At 41.7% G+C, this 22,543-nt stretch overlaps 1 protein-coding gene across 5 annotated transcripts in view; it reads right to left on the bottom strand.

Annotated features, from left to right (window-relative positions):
- The window catches only part of EPHA5 (EPH receptor A5), a 203,710-nt gene that overhangs the window by 175,123 nt on the left and 6,044 nt on the right, over positions 1-22,543 (bottom strand). For all 5 annotated transcript variants that reach the window (XM_082051993.1, XM_082051992.1, XM_082051990.1 and 2 more), the window contains exon 2: positions 13,222-13,286. In XM_082051993.1, coding sequence (XP_081908119.1) covers positions 13,222-13,286 — 65 coding nt within the window. The remainder of the gene's footprint in view (positions 1-13,221; positions 13,287-22,543) is intronic.

Genomic DNA, 22,543 nt, shown 5'->3' on the forward strand with positions numbered 1-22,543 from the left:
TAAAACTGTGCAGAGCAGAGAAGAAAGGAAATTTTCCAAGCAATAGCTTTGGTCACAGCACTTTGTGTGAAAAAATGGTTTTCACTCTGTTTTCTCTTTGCTGCTTTATTTTTAAACGCACAAAACAAAAAACTAGAAAAAAGTGGCAGTCTGTTTTTTAAACGTAACAACCAGGGCTCTGTTAACTTAGGGTTATTACCAGGTGAGGAAAACACAGGACACCCATGGCACTAGCATCCTTTTTGGGTCTCAGTTGCCTACTTCGTCCTCGATTAATGTGGACACTACATGGTCTTCCAGCAGGGAGTTCATCTGGGAAAAGCCCCTCATACAAAAAACCCAACACAAAGCTTCTGGCTTCTGCCAAATACACTCTGCCACACCTGGAGAGATGCACAGGGACTTCTGCACACCCAGCTTTGGCAAGCTCAGCCTAGACAAGCAGCAGTGCTGGGTGAAGACACCCTGGATTAACACTGAAGGAGCTGACCCTGGAAGCAGAAAACCTGAGAATAGCACTGGGCTCAGATGGGACAGAGAACAGACAGGTCCAAGAGTTTCACCTGGGCAGGTAGCATTGGAAAAAACAACAGCTTTGCAAACACCGAGCAAAGTGCTGTTTAAGATTCCCTGCTTTCTCTCCAACACCTTCAGAGCAGAAGCCTTTCATAAACATTATACAAGCAGCATCACAGCCAAATCCCCTGGGGACTAAAAACATTTGCCAGTTCAATACACTTACACAGCCCTAAAAAACAGGCTCTGCCAGACATAGTTACTGTGACTCTAAAGGACACAGTAGCTCCTGCCCATTTGCATCAAGACCACCATTTACCATATACCTGACTCTCAACAAGCAGCATTTTGAAATAATTTACAGAGCTTGGGAAGTTGGGCTTACAGCCTGCGTGAAGGGTACAGATATTCAATTATCATTAATATTAATAAGTAGGACAATAACCAAATCCCCCAACGAGTTTTGATTATCTCAGTCAGGGTATTTATCAGAATTACTCTGACATGGAGTCATCGGGCTCTGGCTGACGGACACAAGTCACTCCTCAGCCTGCTGCAGTTTCCTTCACACTGGAAGCATGACATCCAACTTCAGGAAAAGACACCAGGTTCTGCACAAGAAAGGAGATGGGTATCTAAAACTGTGCAAAAAGGTTTGATTCGGTCTGAAATCTGTGTTCAAGTGAACTACACATTTCATTCCCATTCAGCAGCTGTGGTCCGCCCTGCTGTAATTCTGCAGCCACTGAGGAGGTGCTGACCTGCTCACAGTCACCTACCCCATCACCCAACACCAGGTACCCCTCACCACAACTCATTTATCTTCTCACCACGTGACATCTATTTCCATTGTCACAATAACTAGTAATTCTTTTCTAAAACTTCCTTTACCACTTTTAGGTTGATTTTCCCTGTATTAGAGCTGAAATCATTAGGGATTTTCCCCAATTGTTGTATTAATATCCATATTTTTAAAGGATGCAAAATAAACTCCAGAATTAGCAGAGACTCAAAAAGCAGCTACACTGCTATTGAAGTTAACTACACAGGAACATTCAGTTACTCAATCTGGCATCGAAATAAAACAAACAGTAAACCAGAAGGAGATTGTGCAATGAAGCAACTTTATCTCACAGGATTATACTTGTGGTTACAACTTTAATTGTGTAGTCTGGAAGGATTTGTGACAAACTGAGTAATCTTGCATTATTGTAATGATTTGTAATCACAAAACTGGCTACGATTTACTATACATTTGCATTGCAATCAACTAAAACAGTCAGTTCATGCCCTACAATTTGTAACAGCACTTAAAATTATGTCTTGCAAGGAGCTCCAACAGCTGCCCAGTAATTAACAGTTCAGAGATTTGAAACCAAGGCAAGATAGCGAGAATCTGCTCAATTTTCAAATAAAATAAAGCTAAAATAAAAAACAAAACTGAACACCTCCAGGGTTTAAGAACAGGAGGCCAAGGGCCACATTTTTGCTATCCTTTACTGCTGACTGAACAGGAGTGAGCCATGCTGAGCAGACACCATGCACGGCAGAAGCTATTTTGATGGTCCTCTAACCTTCAAATGACAAAATTCAGGAATGACCCCCAGAAAACCACAAGAATCACAGCGTCAGTGCCATAACTGGAGTTTGCAGGCTGAACATGCAAAGACTAACCCCTCAAAATACAGACAAATGAATTCAAGTCCCTATGAAAAAGGCTGCCAGTGCAGGAAGAAGTGCTAGTTTTTCTCAACAACTGGAGGAAAACGTAGCAAATCTAAATCCTCCTTTTCAGAAACAGGTAAGTTTCCCACCCTACTTGGTATCTGCTGGGTAGAGCTGGGTCTTGGGATTTCATCATCTCAGCAGGACTGATCTCTACGAGCAACACATCTGCATCAACGAATTCTGTAAGATCCCTTTCAATAAATAGATATTTAAAATAGAGTCCTCCCATCCCACCTCACCTCCACATACCGGTTCCTGGTTTAGCCCACAGCCAAAGGCAAGACAGGAGAGAGGCCAAACTGAACAAGAATAACACCAACCCTGCAGCTCCTCCTTGCAACCTGAACACAATGGCAAATGGATTATCCACATGTACCAACATCTCACAAATCACATTAAGAAATGCTCTGTGCTATCTTCTCCTGACAAATGGATCTTCTGCGCAGCATTACAGACTGTCAATATTAGGGAAAGAATTTGCAGTTACACAAAGACCTTTGAAGATGAGGGCTAGGTCACTTGTGCCAAAATATTTTTGCTGAAGTCTAGTGCTCACTTTTGCAGCATAAAGGCTCAGTCCTTCCCCCCTTTCAGAGCTAAAAGTTCCCAGCTTTGATACTGCAAGAAAGCATCCCAAGGAGGGCAGTTATCCACAGAACACACACATCTCCAAGCTTCTGGGTTATCTCATCTCAGCAGAGTAACAAACCTACAGGACATTATTTGTTGTGTTTCCATATATAGGCAGTTCATATACAAAGTCAGCAAGATGCACAATCAATGTAAAAACAGGTTTTAGGAACTAACAGCTTCTTTAACCATTTAAACACATCTGTTTAAAATACGATGAATAATTTGTTTTTCTCTACTGTTCATTTTGTTAAATCAAGACTTTAATATAGTCAAAGCAGCGGCCTGGCACGCGCTAGAATAACAAACACAAAAGAAAAATAAGCAAGAATGCAAAAATCAAATGCTTATCAACATTTTGGCACGAACTAGGTATCTAATAATACTTTCCTTCCTCAAAAGCACCAAAAGGACTCAAGTGAAGGACCATGCTAGGTCTTTTTAGCGTGGTTTGACAGATGCATGTTTTAAAAAGCCATCAGCAATCTCTCTCTACTCCTCACCTCTCCTGGGATCTGCCCTAAAGGTGCCCAAGCTCAGCAGGTGTTTCCTTGTCATACTTCACCAACATGCTGATGCACAGCCCCCACTTCTCTGCATTTTTGAAGGGTTTTGTTAGGTTTTTTTTTTTTTCCTCCCCAGACTCCCTGAGCAGGTGGTGGAAGCAGCAGCCCTATCACATTCAGCAATTTTTACACTCACCGTACAGCCCATGGGGTACAGACAACTGATCACGGCAGCTCAGCAGCACACAATGTCACACCCGTAATGCAGGGATGACCAACAACCATGTGTCACCCATGTTCCCTTCAACAGCGCTTCGCCGTTTGTGTTGGGAAGAGCCTAGAAGTTGGTTAGAGGAGCTACCACTTTTCTTTGGAGAAGAGCCAACATACAACCCACAACAGGATGTATCTGCATCCATGTATATTCCTGGTACTTAATCTCTGATCTGTTTTGCCACAGTATTGTCAATATTAAAACTGATAGACCTCATTATTACAACCTGCTTTTGTCAAACACACTGAACCATAAAGCTCAGCATGCTTCTTCCCCCCAAATGATGACGTCTTCAGGTTAAGAATATAAAACCAAAACATTTTGAAACAAAAAGAGCTTCCACCTAAAATACTGACATTTTCTTTTGACAGCCAAAAACCCAGCCCAATCTTCTCCACTTTCCTACGTGCGTGTAGCCTGCAGCAACTGAAAAACACCTTGTTTTTGTGATCCGGACAAGCTCACGGAGAACACAACAGCGCAATGTTCAATCTCTGAAAATCCTGAACCACTCCCATTTATAACTTGATAAGTACGTGAAAGTTTGTTCAAACAGTTTGAGATGTTGAGCTGCTGCACCGTTTCTGGAATAGCCACATATCAGCAATTTGCAGTAGCACAGAAGTCAATCACAAAGAAACTCTTCTTACTGGTTTTAAGCTAGGTGATGGGTCTTCAAAAAGCACTCTGTAATTTACATTGTCTTCATTTACCCTGCAATACACAAGGCAACCACTAAACATGAAGACAAAACAGTAGCTTCCATGTTAACACTTTTTTTCAGGAGTTTTGCATTCTAAAATAGTCTCCTTCTAGACAAACCTACCGTGCATTTCCCTTTCTGAACTTGGTATTCATTTTATTTCATGTTTGAAGTGTCTTTCCTGAATGAATAACATCAAAAGAAAACCAACTTGCCTCAATTAAAATAACAACACTAAATAAATTAAACAGGACTGCAGCCTTTAATTAAGTTACCCAAAAAAGCCATTAACATGACTAAAAATATATGCAGTAAAAGTGGGCAAGAGCAAGGCCAAGGCATTTTAAGTCTTATAAAAGGACTATGCAATTAAGTGATAAGTAATCTACTGATACATATATTTAGCATATGAGGTAATAAGTAATATAAGTAACATACTACAAAGTCATCAACATAAGCTATAAAACCTGTGGCATACACACTCTGTAACAGTACTATTTTATTCTGCAAAATTTCAGATTCTCCTTGACAGCACTAGGATTATATATTTTAATTGTACTGTTACAAACGGTCGGATACCAGCATTTCTGCAATTGGCACAAAAGCAACAGAGAAAACAATGGTTTTAGAAGATAAAGCTCTTCAAAGCTGTTTTATCCCCAAACATAACTCCTAGACACTAGAGTGAAAAAGAGACTTTATCGCGTGAAAGGAGATTATTGTTTGCCCAATGAGACTGTGTGGACTAACTTAATGCTGACAACTGTATTTATAAAAAGATATACTGAAGGATCAGCCTTCATTTATTCTGTAGTAGATTTTCCAAGAACAGGATAGTAATACATTATTCTAGTAATACAGTACTAGCAGAGATAAAGATTTGTTTTATTCTTACTCTTACTAATATTAATTTATTTTACAGTACCTTAGAGTACTCTAGGCATTTTAGATCCCCTTTAATACAACCTACGCCTCACCAGATGCTGCTACCAAAAAAAGGCTTGATTCACATCAACAGCATACAAAACAAAGGGCAGCTTGATCGGAGTCTAGGACAGCAAATTTAAGAGCATTCTTAAGCAAAGTGAGAAGATTAAACTTCAGATACGGAAGAAGATATGAGAAAGGACATGAATAAAATGGCGAGGCTATTCAATGAGAACTGTTGTCTAGCATGAAGTACTCTAGTTTAAAAGCAGCTACACACCAGGGCTCTGTTGCAGGCATCAGAGTAGTAGATCTGGGGGGTCTGTGGAAAGAGTAATAGTAACGTGGTTTGTAAGCAGATCAAGAGGAAAGAAGACTCTGAGAGACACAAAAAGATCTCACCCGAGACAGAGTTAGGACAAGCTTTCAGACAGCAGGGCTGAAAAGGGCCAAAACAGATCACCTGGTTTGTTCCTCCAAAAGAGGTAAAATCTGCTTGTCCAGAGTAACAGAGATGATGGTCTCATCTGCTCTCAGAGACCTGCTGTGAAGGAAATGCCACATCCGCCCCAAAGCTGCACCAGCAGGAAGTACTTTCCAGCAAAATTAACCTGAATCAAGTTAAACCTTAACCTGAAACAAAAACCTTAGCTAAAACAAGAATTTGTTTTCTTGTTCTGCCCATGGCAAACCTGGGCAAGAGGTTGTTCCTTTCTTCTCTGCGCCCCTCAAGGTGGTTGTAGGCTAGTCCAACACTCCCTGGTATAACCAACTCCATCAGCCTTTTCCACACATCTCTCCATTGCAGAGCTGATCTCTTTTAGATTTTGATTCATACATTCAAACTCTGTGAAACAAGTGCAACTCTACAAGTACTGGTGAGGCCATCAACTCACCAAGGAAACCCACCAACTTGAACAGAGGTCAGCTGGCCAAATTCAGCTTCACAGCACTGCCCCCACCACACTTCAACTCCAGCATCTTCAGTGTCACTCTGGAGCTTCCAGAGTTTTCAACGTGAACTCAGCACTGCTTTGGAAGATAGTTTAGTTATCACAAGGGTCCTGCACAACCATATTATTTACTTCTTGTGTCTTTTCAGATCCAAAGCTCAACCTATTTGTCATAATTATGCTGTGCAATACAAACATTCATGAATCACTGTGGCACACTAAAACAGGCAGCAAAACCCAAAAAACCCCACATCATCATGGCCCCATGGGATATGAGCAAAGGTGACCATGTAAGAACATGACAAACCAAGGGAAAGGTCAAAGACGACAGAACTTTACATATATGGAGACAGTGCATTTTACTTTAAGGAATCCTAGGGGAAGACAACGCCCCACATATACTTGAAGTCTATTGAAATCATCATCCCACAAATTATTAATCTAGAAAAATAATGTTTTTTCGCTTCTACTCAGGTACTACTTTTATTAATATTTCCATCATGCTCCATGCTGCAGTATATGAATCACATTCTTGTCATGTTAGCATATGCTTCTGCTTCCTCTTCTACAGTGGTCACAGCTGAGGAGCATTTGCAGGACAACAACAACAACAACAGCACCAGCACCACCACCAACAAACCAAACAAGAAACACAGGCTACCAGAAGTACTGCCCTGAAAATGCCAATTATAATCATAGCTACATGACAAAGTTCAATGGTGCCAAGAATCCTCCTTCTTTCATTACCCCCTATCCCTCCCCCTTTATTTTATTTCTGTCCCTGAGGACAAACACTGCCTCCAATCCAAGATTCCTGTATAAAAATCTGTATCTGAATTAAGATAGACAGAGAGCAACATTAATCTATTCACAAACCATGCTGAGTCATCTAAACCACCATTATTTTTAACTTCAAAGAGACACCCTAGGGTACCTGTCCTCAAAAGAATGAGCAAGAAACGGTGCTCAAAAAAAAAAAAAATTAAACCCACCAATGTACCAATGTCCTACATACACAACAAACAATCTGCAGACTCAGCCTTACTGAATTCCACGCCGCCCCCCCGCTCCACCCCGGCTTCTGGTATTTGGCCTTATTGACGGCCAAAAGCAGGGCTACTTGCTTTCCATCTTGTCCTTCGCATGTACCAAGTCAGCTAGCACTCTCATTTTCTGCAATGAATAAAGAACTATGAAGGATCCCAGCATTCTCTAACATCCCCACAGGATCAGGTTCCTTAGTGAATGGCTATTTTCCGGTTTGAGCTTTAAAAAACAAAAACAAACCTCGCAGCACATGGAACTGTGCAGTGAGCCACAGCACACAGGCAGTGCCCCAAGGACCGCAGAGGTTTTCCTGTTCTTTGCTACAGGAAGGGCAGGAAAAAAAAAAATAAAAATAAAATCAATGGGAGGTGGAGGAGATGGGAGAGGATCCACTACACAAAAATCAAAGCAGGTGTGCAACACTCCTATTTGGAAAGGAAAGAGTACTTCTAAGTTGTCAAGGAGGTAGTTTTAAAACAAATCCTGAAAGGAGGGAAGGCTTGAAAGAAGTAAATCAGCACTATTGTAACCATTGAAACAAAAATCAGATATAATCACTGAATAAATCAAGCCAGCTAAAAAAAAAAAAGAATTTATTTTAATCAACAACTTTTGCAATTATCTGGATATTGTTAAATGTGGCTATGTTTTCACTCGGCCAGACCAAATAAAACTGAACAGCACCCATTTACAGGAGGTTCTTTGTACCTTCCACCCCTGCTATGGGTTTGCAGGGATTCGAAAGGCATCATGTCAAACCTCCTGCCAAATCAAGGGAGAAGAGGAGGCAATACAGCCTCCAAACACTGCTTTTGCTCCCTGAGCACTTACCATTGTTCCTACTCCTGTGAGCCTCCATGTAATAAAAAGATATATTCAGTGCAGGCAGCTTCCATAGGTCAGAGTTAGTGGGTGTCACAGCCATATGTGACACACACATAAGCCTCTGGTGTGCTCAGTTTTGGTAACATAAGCTGCACCCCAGGAATCAGTCTGGACGTAAGTGTCTTGGCAGATCTGCTATACAAGCACAGGCTTTTATAAGAAACCTGACCCGTTTTGTCAACATGTTTGGAGAGTTTCCTACTGTGCAAGAGGAACCAGACCTTTTTGATATAGCCTCTGGTAATTCCAATAACCTCCTTCAGGTTGAAGAAAACTTACATGAGCTGCAAAGTGAAGTCCAGATTGTCCCTTTGGCATGTAATGACATGATAAATTCCCAACCTGCAGGCTGCAAAAGGGGCAGCATTTCCATGCTGACCACACTCCACTGGCAGGGAGAGGGTCCCTTTTCTGAGCTCGGTGGCTACACAGCCCTGAGGAGGACTTTGCTCACGCTAACACAGATATAACTGCAGGTTTACAAGCTGACTGCACAATGGCTGCAAACCACCAAACCCGCACAGCCTGTGAGGGCCTCCTGGGGCAGCTACCAGCATTCATTAATCCTTCAGAGCAAAGCAGTAGAAAGAAAAAAAAGCACCTTCTCCTGCACAACAGCTGGTTCTGCCTATCAGGGGACAAACTTCCAGCCCCTATTTGGCCACACTGTATTTCTATCACATGATTTTATTTCCACCAGCCCCTCAATACTACAACTAAAAAAAAAGGGAGATTCTTCTTTCCTTCCACAGACATGGGAGAAAATTAAGCCCAGCTAGGCTGCAAGGATACTAGACACAACTAAAACCTGAACCAACTACACACCTAGCTAGGCAGAGCTCTGCAGAGCCAACCCTAGGCCAAAATGCTCTTCTCCCTGCCCCTCAACCTGTTATTTACAAGGTGTGGTGGTGCATGCTGTTTAGCAACAGACCAAGGTTTAATCTTGTGGGGACTAAAGCAGCTGTGGTGCTTTATTTGGAATTACAGTCACGGAACAGGTCAATCTCTAAATCTGATCCACCTCCAGACTGGAGGGTCGGTCTCATTCCCAAACCCTACTGCTTTCATTTCCCAAATAACATCAGATTTTTCCATTGTGTTCAGCAAACATGAGGTGAGCAGCAGGCTAAAGTGAGGACAGCTGGACCTCTCTGGAGCACTGAATGTCTTAAAATTTCAACACAGAAAATTACCATGGCACAAAACTAAAACAGAAATTTATACCGACATCTCCCAAGAATCTGCCAAAAGCAAGCTCCCAAGAATCTGCCAAAAGCAGCTTGACTTGACCACTGTTTGTATTGTGGTTTTTTGTTTGGTTGGGGTTTCTTTTGTTTTTAGCTTTTTGTTTTGGTTTTGTCCTAGTTTTGTTTAAAACAAGAACAGTTCTCTTTTCATGAATTTTCCTTTCAGCTAAGTTCTTCTAAATAACTGCACTTTTCTGATTTTTAGCTGTATGTTTTCTGACACTGATTGCTCTGGTGCTGATAAGGGTATCAATGGTATGCAGAAGAGCCCAGGTTTAGACTTATTGCTATGGCAACCTAGGTTGCTAATAGATTTCTCACATCCTGTAAGTGAGAGGGGCGTATTTGCAAGGAGGGACAGACAGAACAGGTGACCAAAATTGACCAACTGAGTATTTCATCCCATACACATCATGCACCCTATAAAACTGGAAGATCACAAGGGTCTCGCTCTCTTCAACCGCGGCCGGCATCTGAAGAGGACCCTGCCTGTTGTCCCTGTGATCCAAGGCCTGATTCCAGACCCTGCATCCCTGAATACAATTCTGGTTTACTGTGGAGTCCAACCCAGGACTTCCACGTACCTGCCCTAAAGCCACGAGCTGTGTCAGCTCCGCCACCACAATGCTGCGCTACCCTGGGAAATTCAAGATTGGTTTTGTATATTTCATATGATTTTCTCTATTCATTAGTAGCATTAGGAAAGCATTTTTAACTTTTCCAACTTGCAAGTCTCTCCCTTTTCCTCCTATTACCTTTCCTTAGTGGGGAGGGCAGGGGGTTAACAGAGAACATCTACCACGGTTTATTGTCACCCTGAAGTAAACAGTGACAGTTTAAAATAAATGCAGAAATATGTTTTTAAAACCTTCCAGTTTGAGCCTTTGTGATACAAAGATAACTTCTTCCAAGCACTCCCATACAACTACAAAGACTAAACTCTTGCTTTCTTTAACAGCAGCTGCACTCCTGCTGCAGTCTCTTATTTCTAGCAGATGTGGTTCTAGGAAAAACACTAAATTGCCTTAAGATTCATCATAAAAAAACTAGTGGAGAAGGAGCAACACTGCAGAGCTGAATGCTGCTTCAAAAGCTGATGTACCTTCAATTGGAGCCATATCACTACTGAAATTGCTACCAAGTATTTGAAAAGCAAGTAGACTTTACAGGCCACTGTTAATAGCACTAAATAAAATCCCACATCAAAAAGCTTACTTCAGCACATGGTCTGTCACACAGGAGTGTTGCAAAGTGTGACACACTGACACTTCTGCTCCTTTCCTTTAAAGGGGACTGTGTAGACAGAGGCCTTCCAAAATTTTCCCGAAGAGCATGTCCTGAGATAACAAATTTGTATAAGAAAACCTCAAAAAGAACAGCTTGCACCTCTGATCTCAAAGCTCTCTCATTTTCCAAATTCAAAACCTGAAGTGAGGTTACTTAAAATATTTATGAAAGGTAGATCTTTTAAAAAAAATTAAGCAGAGTATGACCACAGCATAGCCAATTGCAGAGCAGAGATGGAGGTTAAAGAAGCAAGTCTGGAAAGACTTTTTTTCAGTGCTTGTAAAATACTGCAAACATATTAGGCCAAAAAAGAGACAACTGGGCTAATCTCATGAATTTTTATGATGTCCCATGAAAGCAAAAAAGATTAAAGAGGAAATATCTGGAAAATCAAAAACCAGCTGCCTAATTCACCTTTCATTTGTAGAAGTTAAATTAAGGAAGAAAATCCTCCCTATTCAGTCAGTAATGATTGATTTGGCATTCACAAGAGCACTCCCAAGTGCTGTTTGGAAACCAAGCTTGTAAATATATGAAAGTTTCTCCAAATGATGAAAATAAAAATTAAAAACAAACAACACACTAAGGCCTATGCATAAGATATTTAGGTATTCATTTACTCACTTACACATAGCAACACAGAAATCTTTTCAACACTTCAGGCCTAGTTATTTCTCTACTGATATTCCTGTAAGGACACTGGAATATACAGCAACTGTGCTTTACGCCTTAGGAAAAATACTGACAGGTGTTCAACAAGGAAAAGTCTGCCATTAAGAAGTGGAGATCACAAGTTTTATGGTATGGCACCAGACCATTGCCCCATTCCAGCATGTCTGGAACTGGTTATTCTGATGTGCACAAACACAAGGGGAGCAAGTTTAGTCCTCAGATTTAAATCAATAGAAAAAAAAAAGTGTTGTTATAGACTCTGACCGCAACAGGAATAGATCTTGAACCGAGTTCAGGATAAACTCAGCTCCCCATGTAGCTTTTACGTCCCTGCTGTACCAGTGCCTGCAAGCACAGAGCTTTTCTGAGTGAAGTGGCCATTGCTACAGCCTTTCATCTACACAGAACAGATGGAAACCACTGTGTCAGATCCATGCGCAGGGCTGGCTGTGTTTTATATAAAAATTGCTATCACTTTTATGACAGTCAAACTGGAGTCCAAGACAATTCTGCTGCCTGTTTCAGCTGATGTCTAAAATTCTGGAATAATATGTTCCTGAGATCTGTTTGCTGGAGAGTCCAAGTCATACAGCATTTCTGCCCTGGGATGCTTTCTTACCTCACATGGTGCTCATGGATCCTGGGAACAGACAGAAATACCCATCACCTTACAGAAGTTAACCTGGAGAGACCATCTCAAAGCTCTGTGACACATCAAGGACATGCCAGCCAAACCAAAGTCCAAAAATCACTGCAATGAACAGCTACATGATGCAGTCAGGACAACCACTGGAGGGTATTTGTTGGTCCAGAGAAGAGCAACAAGACTGGTGAAGGGACTTGAACACAAGACCTATGGGGAGAGGCTGAGGAAGCTGGGGTTGTTTAGTCTAGAGAAGAGGAGGCTTAGAGGTGACCTCATCACTCTCTATAACTACCTGAAGGGAAGTTATAGCCAGGTGGGGATTGGTCTCTTCTCCCAGGCAGTTAGCAATAGGACAAGGGGGCATGGGCTTAAACTCTGCCAGGGGAAATTTAGGCTGGATATTAGAAAGAAATTCTTGACAGAGAGAGTGGTCAGGCATTGGAATGGCCTGCCCAGGGAGGTGGTGGACTCACCATCCCTGGAGGTTTTTAAACTGAGACTGGACATGGCACTTAGTGCCATGATCTAGTCAATGGATTGGAGTTGGACCAAGGGTTGGACTTCATGATCTCTGAGGTCTTTTCCAACCCAGTCGATTCTGTGATTCTGTTTTAATGCATCTCAACTCCAGCACTTATTGCAGGTATCAAATCAGGAGGCCAGGTTCCTTCACCCCTCAGTACAGCTAATGGCAAGGGACAGAGACTCTTCAAGGTTCTTGAAACTCGGCTCCTGTTCCAATGCTACCAGCTCCCAGAATTTTATCATGAGCCTGAAAAGTATTTCTGAACAGCCCTGTTAGTTTAAAGCTAACAGTAATGTCCCAGACCCCATATTTCAGAAGAAAACTTCCAGAAAATTGTGTTGTACATTGACCCCAAAAGCTCAAGAAGAAAAAATGAGGAATTTATAATTTTAAAACATTAAATAACTTCACGGATTTTCTTGGTGAGGGGAGCATTGAGGGGGCTGACTCATGACTTTTTTTGAATACTTGTGGCTGGCTCTACTGCATAAATAAATCAATCCCCTAGTCACCCAGCTCCAATTTCCCAGTTATAGCTTGTTATTTTTTTTTTTTCCTTCTATTGCTGACAAATCACTCCAGGGAGGTTTTTAAACCCAGTAGTCTACTTTCCAAATGGAAACGATTAGTATAATTTGTGAGAGAGAAAGCAAACAACAACAGAGACTCACCCCATTTTTTGGGTAGGCTATCCATCCTAGATCCCCCATTACTGTGCGTGAGTCCAGTAAATTCACTGAAAATAAGAAAAAAACTGTTAATGAAAATGGATGGATTACAGATTTCAGAAAATATTTCAAGATTTGGGCATCTACAGTAAACAGTCTGTTTATAATTAACCAAGGAATTTACATTTTTGTAAAGCAAAATAACAGTGCAATAACTCCTCCAGCAATGAGGTCATATGCTGAAAGCAATTCTATGTATGCATTTCTCCATTCCTTTGAGATCTGCCACTGAAACCAAGTTGTGAATGCACTAAACTTCTGCAGAATCCAGATCCTTCAAGTTCTTCAAATCCGGTCTTTCAGGGGAAATAAATAAACATATGCACACTGTGTATTTACATGTAGAAGACATGTAAACATACACAGCTCCATGTTAATGCACATACGTTTCTTGTTCTAAGGTGGCACAGTTTTTAGCATCATCAGGCCTTTACGACAAAAATGAAACAAGAAACAACACACAAAATAACCTGATTATCATGAAATCAATTTTTAAAGTATTTTATATACAAGTATTAGAGTATTACTGTTATCAGCAATTATTGTCTTTCTCCCACATCCTTTCCCAAGCCTCTAACAACTTTATTATAAGATACCTGAGGGAGCTTCTCTTTTTCCCACACACAAAAATTAAGAGTGGCTCTGTTAAGTTACATAAGCAACCAATTTACATTAAATAGCAAAAAGCTATTCCCAAGCTTATGGCATATTTTTGTCACCTTACCTGAAATACTGAGTAAAAAGTGTGAAACGATGACATCTACGCACACAACTCAGCTAAGGAAAATTACAGCAGCTTCTGCTGCTGAGCTTCCCAGTGTCACCTCCTGTATCCAGGACTATTAATCTCCAAGTTATTAATAAAAACTTGTCTCTGCATCAACAGCTGTCATAGAAAACCTCTACCAAGGAGGAACTTTCTAGTACTTTAAAAGCATAAATTTCCTTCTCTTTGGACTACAACACTCACTTCTGTGCTTCTGCCCTCCTGATATTACCTGGTTCATCAATTCCTCAATTAAAACTTTGCCAACAGAGCACCTCAGAGATCAGGATCACACTATTTACAAAGGCATAGTAAAAAAAAAAAACAACCCACAAACAACAACAACAAACAAAACAAACAAACAAAATAACAACCACACAAAAAACCCAACACACCCCAAAATCCCCCACAAAACCCCCTCACAACGACAAAACAAACAAACAACAACAAAAAAACACAACACAGAAGGACACTGTACTAAAATAAAAGCCATGCTTGTTTAAAAAGTTAAAGGTTGTTGGTTTTGAGTTTCTTTTTCAATTAAGATTAAACGCATTAAGTTTGGAAAAAAAAGTTCTGAGTCAGTTTGGTCTTAATCATTGTACTGTACTAAAAGCTGACTACTGTAGTCACTTGTTCACAAAACCAGCTCAAAACACACACACAAAAAAATAACACTGACATAGAAATATCAGTCCTCACCTAGATTTGCCTACCCAGATATTTTTACAGCGAATGCAAGTATTAATCCAGCACACTATCATAAGGATATAGATGTTCTGCCTGGTCAAGTATATTTTCAGGATGTTGCACAGAAACATTTGGTAGGTCAGGGTTTTAGTGCCTGGATTGCTTTCTCCTGCCAAAACAGCAAACAGTCAGGAGCTGGCAGTGGTACCGAACTATACCCAACTATATTCACAGTAAGTGAACATACAATTAGGCAGCTTTCCACCCCACAGTCTAAGCAAAACAAAACTATTGCTGTCATCCACCACTAGATACGTCACCCAGTGATGGCCAGCTTTTCCCCTCCTGAAGTCTTCAGGTAAAATGCTCATCAATTTCTCCTGTTCCAGCTGAAGTCAAGCACCAGTAGCCAAGTGCTCCTGACCCATACTACATTTTCTTCTACTTTTTAATGAGATAAAAAGGGTGGATCTTGAAATTTTCTTCAAAACAGGACACAGCTAAATAACATGTCCCATATTATAACCATATACTAATTTAAAAAGCAAGAGAAGAGAGCATACTTGCCAAAATGGCAGGTTTACCCCAATTACTCTGTTACAATCATGGACATTAAACTGTGCAGAACAGTATATTCCTGTCAAAGACAGAATGGATGCAAAGTAAGTATTGATCTATATTGTACAACTTAAGTAAAACTTGTGCTGGAGATGCTACTAATGAATGTAATTAGATGATGTGTTTGATGCCACAAAGTTCTTCATGACATGGCAATCAAGAAAAAAAAGCTGAAAAAGTGCTTTTATTCAAGAATCAGATCATAAAAGAACATGATACAACCAAATATTGTATTATCTTTCTATCAACGACAATTTTTAAATTGCTGTTATTAACTTCAATTTCAAAATAATTTTCTGCATATGAAAAGATAATACACCCCATTCAACTCCAACTCAAGTCAAAGGGAATTTTCTTACCGGTGAGTCAGCCAGTGGAGCTGAATACTAACTAAATCTCTAGTTGGAAAAGACTCTATTCTTCCCTTATTTTTCAGTAGAATTCTGCATATAAGCAAAATAAATAGGAAGGGACAGGAGTTTTGACAGGCGCTGCTCAGTAACCCAAAATTCATGTGCCGGGAAGACAAAAGCCAGCAGTGCTCTGGAGAGCGGGGAGGCTCCCAGCACAGCTCAGCAGGGCTGCTTCTGCCCAGCACTGCTTTCACAAAATATTTCCTAAAATACCATACTGTATCCATTTGCTCTGTTATTCTGAATTGCTTGCATGGATCAAAAAATTTTGCTTTCAGCATCCCCAAAACTCTGGTATAAACACAAATTACCACCACTACGAAAGATAAATAAGGTTTGTGCATCTTCCCCATCCCCAGCCCACCCAGCCATCTCCAATAAATCATTGCCAGGTCCCAACTCAATTCAGCTTTGGCTGACAGCCCAGCTGCAGGAGGTCCCCACGCATAGTGACAGTACTACCAACAACTTTTGGGAGGCTCTCTCAGGCAGCCCTACCATCCTACACCATCCAAGAGGCCATCAGCACACGGTCCCATTAGGCCAATCCACATCACCACTCTTCCCAGTATTTTCCAGCCTGGCAGGAACATTATTTTTGCTGAAATGGCTTTCAACAAAATGCTGCAGGTTGGCCAGGCTGGGGAAGAAAAACAGTGGGCAAACAGCAACCTACAATACAGGGGAAACTCTTTTAGTAAAGATTTTATACAAGGGCTGCCACCATCCCAAACAGATGCTTTCAGCACTCACCACATGGCTGCTTGAGAATAGATTAAGGTTTTTTGGCTCCTTAAAAAAAAAACAAAAATACACCAAACACACACAAAACCACACCAAACACACACAAAACCACCACACTGAAATTTTCTCTGGTTCAACCCACAGCCAAGTAGAGAAAGAGACCAGAGGTCTTCCCCAAAGCACCAGAACCAGTTCCTCCCCATCCAGCTTGTCATGACCACAAGTGTGCATTTGGCCATAGCTAATAACCAGCTAACCCACTCAGGTCATTGAAGGAGGTAATTCAGGAAAACTTCCAACTATGTGCTTCCACACCCTGGGAGATTTATTGCCAGCTTCTGTATAGTTGGGACTCCTGGACCAGCCCCAACACGATAGATGCTTCACAGGCATAACTCAGAGCTCTACGCAGCAGCCCATGGGGTGCAGGACAACTCACCCCACTGAAGAACTCTCCAGAAATCACTACCAACTCTACTTGGCCCATCACCTTAAAAGCCTCCAAAATAACATATGTCATTTATTTCTACTTCCTTTCCCCTCAGCACCAGCTAGCCATGTCTCAACAAACAAGCAGAAAACCTCGGAGCCCGTAAGCACACAATTAACACCTCTATCTTTGCCAGCAAACTTGGAAGAGGCACATATAAGCAGAAAGCATTTTTTAATATCTCCACCATCAGTACATCCATCCCACAAGCCCTAATTATTTCTAATGCTCAGTCAAGGGGAACACAAAACCACACAGATCTATATCATCATTAACTTCCATGCCTTCAGGGTAGGATAAATGATGATTAAGTCTAAAGTCATACCACAGTCTTTTTTTTTTTTTTTCTTTTTTAATACAGAATAATAGCTTGGGGAATTTACATACACCCTTGTCCTCAGACAGGCTGGTTACTACAGATGAGCAATCAAGTTAGAATAAAACCAGAAGTGATCTAAACCTTTGCCCTGAACTTTAACTAGTGAATGAATAGTGTTTTCTTAGTCATGAATCTCTTGACAGGGAGACTGGATTAAGCTTTTTACTCAAAATGTCCCCATCACATTCATACAGTCAGCATTCAGCAGCTTTACCATGGCTGCAGAGGAATTGCAGCTGGAAAGAAGCCCAAGAAATGCCAGTGCTGATGGCATTCAAAGTTAACCGAAGCCAACACTACAGCCCACCCAGCAGAGCACCCTGTCTGAGCCAGCCACCTCAAGCAGTGCCATGTGGTGGGATCACATCGCCCAGGCAAGAACAGGACAGGTCTGTCATTATGATGCAATGCCTGAAGTAGAAGCCACCAGTCCATGGATTTTACATCATACTGCTGAAGCGAGATTGCTCCTCTGACTCTGATCTGGAGCAGGATCAGCCAGGGCAGCTTTATTTTCTCTTCTCCAATTTCAAATGGAAAAAACAAACAACAACAACCCCCAAACAAACCCAACCAACCAAAAACCCAACTGAAACAGAAAAAAAGCCCTACTGACAGGCTAAAACACTGACTGCCTCTGATGCTGCCACCCACCCATCCTCCTGCCACTTCAGTATCAAAGCATCTTCCAGAAAAACTTCCATTTGTCACACCAGGGCAAAGTCTCTGCAGGCACACAAACCACCCAGCTCTTGTGCTGCTGTGGTCTTTGAGCTGATTTCTAATAAATCCTTACACACCAGAGGAGTCCTGCTCTGCAGCAGCACCATTTGTAAGCTAAGGCCTACCACAGGACATGTTCCACCAAAGTTACTCCTGAACAGGCAAAATGGTCAAGATAACAAAAGCTGATGGAGTTTATACTGTGAAGCTATAAGGGCAAAGCAATCTTTTATTTCACTAAAATACAACTAAAGCAGGAAGAATATCCTCTTCGACCAAATCAGTACCCTGCAACTACAGTTTCCATCACAAAACAAACAGGAGTAAAGAAACCTTCACTCAAAGCCTGCATAAATATTTCAAAACATCCCCTGATTTCAAAAGTAGCACATTTCGAAACAAAATACATTTGAATTAAAATGTTTTGTTTTTTAAAACTGAAACAAAACTCTGCTTTAATATATTTGTTACAAATTGAGCAGGAATCTGAACACTGTTTTGGGTAATCTGAACTCCATATGAAAAAAGCATGAATCTAGCGCTCCTCCTCAAGGTTCCTCCTGCAGCTCCTGGTCCCCTTTGCACACTGCTCCTCAGGACGCAGCCACCCATAGAAAGGTCGGAGCTAAATCAAGGTAGCCCAGGCTCTGACCCCAACACTCATAAGCTCATGGGAGCATCTACATTTAAAATACTCCTGAGAAACCTCTAATGGGAATCTTCACAGGCTGCCAACTAAGCATGAGGCAAAACACTCTTCTGGAGGGGGGTCAAGGTGCACGACAAGAAGTGACAGCAGTGCTGTGCACCGAACCCTCATTGAGGTCTCCTGAATAGCAGTGGAGGGTTTTCCACCAAGCTTCACGCCTCTGCTCTCCTCCTCGGCCCGAGACATCATCATTAACGGTACTGGTTTTTCCTGACACCGTGCATACCTCCCCATCTGTGGAGGGGTTTTGATAGATAAAGATCTGTTGCTGAATTAGTCTGGCTCAAAGGAATCTCAAGGCTGCTTCGAGAAGCTGAGAACAGAATCTGCTGTGAGAAAGAGGGGCGTTCCACAATCACCGGGTCCTGGCGTGGCGTGAATCATCGGACGTATCATCAGTGAGACTCCAGCACGTGGAAAGCCCATGATACTCATTTAGCGAATCCATGCTTGGAGCGTGGACGCGTGATTAGAATATAGTTGCATATATAAGGAGGCTTGTTTCTGTAATAAATGGCTTTAGCGTGATTCACATTGAACTGACTTGTTTTGCTGAGTCCTTATTCGTTCCAACACCCATCCTTCCTCCTGCACATCTGGAGCTCACAGCACTACCAAGACACATTGATTGCAGAGGACTCTTCATCACCATGAGTCAAAATTTTCCTACTTCATGAATCTTCACCGGTCTTATTGCCCTATTATTACCATTCATTTTCCTACTGTTTTCCCTGTTGTGCCAAGTATTTCTTTAAAAAGTATAAATCCAAGATGCTCCAAGCAGTGAGAGTCAAAAGTAATCCAAAAAGGCAAAAACAAATGAAAAAAAAAATAAGCTCTTGAAAGAAATCAAAGTCATTGGGGAACAGATGTTTTGTATGTATTAGCTTCACTGAGTTAGGACAAAAAACACACAGGCAAGAACCTTGCAAACACTTTCCATCAGTGGAAACCAGCTACAGCAACCTGCAAGCTGCAGCAGTACCTATTATTTATAGCCCACTGGAGGAAGAAAATATACACTACTTAATGAACTCGCAAACTAATATTAACTGCAGATTTATATTTTATTATGTTGGCTTCATTCTGCTTGAAGTTTTCACAATTCCCTTTTATAGCAAGAGCCAAAGTGGGAGAATCTGCATCACAGATTCATACGTTTTTAAGGCCAGATGGACAACTGCAATCAGCCAGAGAATTCTGCCCAGTATTTTCTGCATTATGTTTGCAATTTCTGTTTGAACACACAGTTTATGAGGGGTGTGATATTGCCGTTGGACTAAGTTCTTCGGGTTGGCTGCAACTTTTTCCCCCACAGGTACAGCACCAGCCATCGCACCAGGGAGGGGCATCAAAAGCTCACTTCTATAACTGGACCCCACTGAAAAAAAAAACAAAACAAACCTGCAGGTTTTCCCCTTACCAGTACTTGCACTCAAGAAAAGAGGTAGTCATTTGTTCTTCCCATCATACATAACTTAGAAGTAGAAAGGTCAGGATATTAGCTTGACAACAAAGTGCCTGGAAATTTAGAAACTCCACTATGGTTTGCCTTTATTAATGATAAATGCTCCCATTCCCATCAAAAGCACCATTTAATTGAAAAGGAATTATTCACTCTGAAGAAAAACAGTAAAATGCTTCCAGTCCCACTCACAATATCCACTGGAAACAACGTTGTACCGACACAACACCAGATCTCTGGGACAGCCATGGTCCAAAGCTTTTGGGGAAACCTTCTGGGTAAGTTTCATTCTGCATTTGCAACAAGGAAGAAGTTTCTACTGAAAATAAGATAGTGCTGCAACCAGCAACCTGACAACCACCCTGCCTGGAGCAATAAAACACCAATGCTGCCTGCAGATCTAGGGTCTCCAGCCACCACCAAGAGAGCTGCAAGTGATTGAAGGAGGCAGCCAGTTTCTTCAAGACCCTATTTAAAGTGAGGACTTTGTTAACCACACATGTAAAGTCAAGCCCTAAAAATCCCAACAGCTTCCCAATGCAATCAAACCACCTTCTGGCAGTGCCTAGATGAAATCTCACCTTCTTCCTTAAATCGGGGTGTTACCAAGTAAAAGTAATCTTATCTCCCTTCCTCAAAGGGATCAAAAGACATGGACATAAAATTCTCTTTTGCATATAACTAAACTCAACAAACTCAGCACAGACACATTCAGAGCTGTCAAGACTGTCAGCTTTCACTGCCAGTGGACTTGTAGGAACTCACTGTCCAGAACCAATAAAGCCTTCCTGTTGACAATAATGACTACTCTGCTGCCACTAAATTCATTCAAGCAGGGGAAAAAAAAAAAAAAAAAAAAAAAAAAAAGAAGAAAAAAAAAAGGAACTGACATAATGCTTAGATAGCATGCAGGAGCAAGAAAAAAATGCTTAAGATGATCTACTGGCTTTTCAGGGGGCTTGACAGTTTATCCCTTCTATTTCAGTTGAGAGGGTAGAGGTTGCTAGTGGGAACAGCACACAACACATTCCAGAAAGAAATTGCTTGTGAACATTAGTAAAGCAAACACGGATAAACCAAGATTACTTTTTTTTGAGAAATTAACTTAAAGGCAAGTATGGAGATAACTTCCCTGTGTAGTTTCACTGGTTTGGGCCATACAAAACAGTTAAAGATACAGGTCAACCCAGAAACATCATCAAATGCACATTTACTGATGCTGAATAACTTGTTCCCAAGCACTTCTCTATCCCCTTAGAGAATTATGAAGTACAAACTGGTCATGCTGACCTCTTTCTAACATTAAGTGATCAGGTTAGAGAATCCCAGAATCCATATGTTGGGAAAACACTCCAGTACTGCCCCCTGTACCCAAATGAAGTCTCTGGCATGAAAACCTGTAATGCCAGCCAGGGTCCTACCTTCTCTCCCACAGGGCTCAACACCTGCTGCTGCACAGCAACCTATGGAGAAGCTCTCAGCTTCCCCAGGGAGTGTTTCTTCTCCATCCCCAAGGCAGAGTTTGCTCAGGAGCACACAAGCTGATGATGCTCAGGAGCTTGCCAGGGGGAAGAAGAGGCGCAGGAATCATCATCTCCTTCAGGGCTGCTAGATCAGCTCATGCAGGTAATTCCCTGACCTGCTGCAGCACAACACACTGCATCACGTTCTCCAGGAGGTGTCTCTGATCCCTTCAGCTAGCGGTCACCTGAGCAGCCCTCCTAACACACCTCCTGCACAACTCAAATTCCAGAGAAGAGGGAAGGGAGAGTGTTTCCCACCACTGACACCTCTGGTGAGACTGTTAGAGGGTGCACTGAATGCTTCCACTGCAATTTTTTCTGGCCCAAAGCATCTTTAGTTCTCTTTGTAAAGAGCAGACATGCACAGCCCACATCAGGTCCCCGCACTCTGTCCACAGCAGCCAACACACCACATCTCATCACCTCCCAAACCTGAAAGTTAAGTGCTGCGCATGGCAGTGCTCACATCCCCTCCCAACTGCAGAAGACAGGGATAACTGCTTTCCACCTCCAAGAGGATAAGTGCGTTAAACCTTGAGCGGCTCAGATAGTCCACTGACCAAAGCCATTGCAAATACCAAAACTGAGACTGTCAGAGATATAATAGGTCAAAGAGACAACTAAAAGGGTAACAAATCCCTAGAGAAGCCTAAGCTACTGAGAGCCAGTGCTCAAGTTTGCCAGTGGAAGCAACTGGGCCAGCAAACACTTTCACCTCAGCAAAACCTGTCACCTCAAAGTCCAG

This window comes from Streptopelia decaocto (genome assembly GCF_964273445.1).
Source record: "Streptopelia decaocto genome assembly, chromosome: 4".
NCBI classification, from domain to species: domain Eukaryota; kingdom Metazoa; phylum Chordata; class Aves; order Columbiformes; family Columbidae; genus Streptopelia; species Streptopelia decaocto.